We start from the raw sequence: 3949 nt of genomic DNA, 5'->3' as shown, positions 1-3949 counted from the left end.
TATATATATATATATATATATATATAAATAAGCACACATAAAGCCATGAGTTTGTTATTCATTTTTTTAGTTTACCCTCAATATTGGTAATCTCACAAATAACTTGACCGTAGAAGAAGAGATCATGAAGCAAAGGAAGGGCAGACACAAATAGGAATGTCATTAGGCACGACAAAGGTAAATGTCACCATGCAAATATGTCATGGTTTGAGTGGTCTTTGAATCCAATTCAATGTTTGGTTAATTACTGTAAGTAGACAACTTAGACAGCATGCTGGTTTTTTTCTCCTACGGAATGGTTTTTTTATACAGTATAGAATTCATTGCTATACATCAGGGTATATAAGAGTTTCAATTATGTGAGAGGGAATGGGGAGATCAATTTTTTCTTTGGTTATTGTACTCTACAAAGTGCATCTCTATGCTTATAATTTATCTTCATGACCATGATCAGTTATTTATAGAGGAATTAGAATAAAGTTTCCTCCTACCCATCCACCTCTTGCTTCGGATAGAGGAGTGACCAGAATGTCTTTGTTGTGTTTTTACAAGGTAGGGAGAGCAACTTGCATATGCTAAGCTGAGAGTGTTGTATTAATCTTATTTAGGCTTGGGCTCGTTACCTAGGTCATCCTTGACATGACGTAGGTGAGATTGCAATTTTGGGCAAACAATTTATGTTTGGGAGACTTAAAGAAAATAGTAGGAAAAACCTTAAATTTGGTTCGCCACACTCTATTGCAGCTATATCCTAAATCCCAAACAAAAACAAGAATGCAACTCAACTAAATCATAATAGCAATGAATTGAAAGACAGTATTCATTCAGAAATGTAGAATTCGAAATAAAAACAGTTGTGCAGTGCAAACTCAAAAATTCAACTGAGAGAATCTCAAGACAAGTAATTAGAAACCAAAACACTAAACAAAACCAACACCCAAGTTTATTACTCCATAGTGTAAAATTTAAGCAGCAGTTGGTAGTTGAGCAGCAACCCTTTTCCTAGCTTCCTCAATGATTGATAGCTTAATACCCTTACCCTTGGGAAGAGAGATCCATGGCTTAGTACCCTTGCCAATGGTGAACACATTGGCCAGACGAGTTGCGAATTCATGTCCTGTGGCATCCTGGATGTGGACTGTCTCAAAGGTTCCCTTATGCTTCTCCCTGTTCTTGATCACACCAACACGTCCCCTATTCCTTCCACCAGTGACCATCACAACATTACCGACATCAAACTTGATGAAGTCGACAATCTTGTTCTCCTCCAAGTCCAACTTGATGGTGTCGTTTGCCTTGATGACAGGGTCAGGATAGCGGATGGTGCGACCATCATAGGTGTTCAGGTATGGGATACCTTTATCACCAAACCGCACTGATCGAACCTTACTGAGCTTAAACTGCAAATCACCACATACATAGAAACTAGTCAATTCTTTACATGGAAAAACTTAAAAAGGAAAGCACTCCACAGTCTATTATCCAGGGTAAAAAATAGAATAATGGACATGAACAATAAAGGTACCTTGGCCTCATCATCCCTGACAGAGTGGAGACGGAAACGACCTTTGGTGTCATACAGCAGACGGAAATTCTCATTGGTTTTAGGAATAGAAACAACATCTGCAATGAGAACCAAATTAATAAAAGAAGAAACAAGCTAGAGCACAAAGTATGACTGAACTTATTAACATCGACTATGTATTATCACACAGCACAAATGAAATTATATCCATTAGAAATCTAATAACTTGAATCCCCGGGGAAACACTGAATATGTGACTCCAATTTGATATCTGACATATATAACTGTTACTACAATACACTAGACCACCTAGATTCCAAAAATATTTGTTAAACAGCTCCAAACTCATCAACCTTAGTTTATATTAGAAATACTATGACAACATACATACCCATGAAACCAGAAGGATATGTCTTATCAGTCCTGACTTTGCCATCAACAAGGATATGGCGCTGCATCAGAATAGCAATGACTTCACGGTATGTCAGGGCATATTTCAGCCTGTTTCGCAATATCAAAATGAGTGGAAGACATTCCCTAGACTTGTGTGGTCCAGATGATGGTTTTGGAGCCTAAATAATGGGGAGAAACTCTCATCAGACATTGAAATACACTCCAGAAATGGGTCAAAAAAGAAAATTGAATTAGTTCACTTACAAAAGCACCACCAAGTTTGTCAAGCATCCAATGCTTTGGGGCATTGAGCCTCTTCAAATGTTTCTTCAATCCTCTAGCCTGTTACAGACATAAGTGTTAAACTTCAAATCAAAATCTAAACTACAACAATATTCATGTATTCAGTCGTTTAACCTAATTAAAAATAGGGCCTAGAATTATTATAATATTCACATGGAAAGATTATATTAATTAATCACAGATTCCTTGGGTTGAATAAAAAATCATAATATATGATATATTAATTGATAACAATACATGTACAACAGTAACAGTACACATTGAAAACTGTGGTCTAAACACACACAATACATGTACAACAGTAACAATACAGATTGAAAACCATGGTCTAACCACACACAATACATGTACAACAATAGTAACAATACAGATCGAAAACCGTGATCTAAACATATATAACTGATACTTTACCTACAAAACTGGAAACACTACCATATAAGAGATTATAGAACAATAGAAGACATTTCAGAAGTTGAAGATTATATGAACCATTTTGATTATAAAAAATAAAAAATAAAAAGAGGAATAGAATGAAAGAGAGGTAAGAGGAAAATACTAACCATTTTGGTGAACTCTGAGATAAGAGATGCCTAGCTAGGCTCTTGCTGCAACAAAACTCAGGGTTAGAATTACTTGCTGCTGCTTTGTAATATGGTTTATAAACCCTAGTTGTGAATGATGGGTCATGGGCTTATTGCCAAGTTCGTTTTTTAAAAGGGCCCAATTTCCTTAAAATACACTTATGGATCATGGTCTTCTTTTTTTATCATCCGTGGTGTCATTGATGTATTGATAACATCATATGGCACCCAAAATTTGTAGTGTGTAATATATATATATATATATATATATATATATATTATTGTTTTATATATAGTTATTATATTATATACCATTATTTGTATTATCTTTTGAATAGTTAATAATAATTAAAAATTAATAATAAATTATAGACTGAAAATGTATAAAAAATTTACATTATTAATGTATATATTTTTTCTCAAAATTTGTAGGTACAAAATAATATTGTTCATGTTCAAAACCAAAATAAAAAGTCATTATCCAAATCCTAAAGTAATTTTAGCATAAATAAGTTTATAAGAAAATAAAAATTCATCTCCACCTACACATTCAATGCAACAATTTTTGCATGATTTTTTAAGTAAAAACTTAATCAAGCAACTACATAGTGGCTTCGAAAGTTCCTAAAAAAACACTTTGTCTCATTCTTATTCAAAAAATGTTACTATTAAAAAAATGCTTTTGTTTGGACAATCAAACCAAAAAAATAACTAAAACAGAATAAAATAAGTAGACTAAAGTAATTATTAGTGAGGTTGACCAAAGTGGTTACCTTATGAGAGTATTTGGACGACTCTATTCTATTATATATTAGATATTACCCTAATTGAGTATTACAATATATATACTCACAACCATGTAAAGCAATTTTGATAATATATTTGAGGAGGTATCAATCTATAATTGTAGTGGTTGACATAGCCAATTTGTGGATCATTGTGTGACTTTCTCGGTTACGATCCACAATAGTATGGTTGACACAATCAAGTAGTTCATCTTTCTAGAGCTTAATATCATAGGGAGTTCTGGAAAACAAGGTTGTGGTGGCCTTATGACATGTTTTAATATACTATAATGTTAAGGTTAGAGCACAATGCGGAAGCACAGGATTGAATCAATTGAGAACAAAAGAGAAGCAAGTAAAGG

At 33.5% G+C, this 3949-nt stretch overlaps 1 protein-coding gene across 1 annotated transcript; it reads right to left on the bottom strand.

Annotated features, from left to right (window-relative positions):
* On the bottom strand, positions 803–2909 carry LOC109357118 (40S ribosomal protein S4-1-like). Its single transcript, XM_019600854.1, has 5 exons — positions 2782–2909; positions 2183–2260; positions 1917–2097; positions 1526–1623; positions 803–1400 (listed from the first exon to the last, which is right to left on the bottom strand). The coding sequence occupies exons 1-5, from the start codon at positions 2782–2784 to the stop codon at positions 966–968; spliced, it is 795 nt and encodes a 264-aa protein (XP_019456399.1). The 5' UTR covers positions 2785–2909; the 3' UTR covers positions 803–965.

The sequence above is a fragment of the Lupinus angustifolius genome, chromosome LG09, assembly GCF_001865875.1.
Source record: "Lupinus angustifolius cultivar Tanjil chromosome LG09, LupAngTanjil_v1.0, whole genome shotgun sequence".
Lineage (NCBI taxonomy): Eukaryota > Viridiplantae > Streptophyta > Magnoliopsida > Fabales > Fabaceae > Lupinus > Lupinus angustifolius.
The sequence above is the reverse complement of the archived record's forward strand: the minus strand, read 5'-3'. Positions and strand labels throughout refer to the sequence as shown.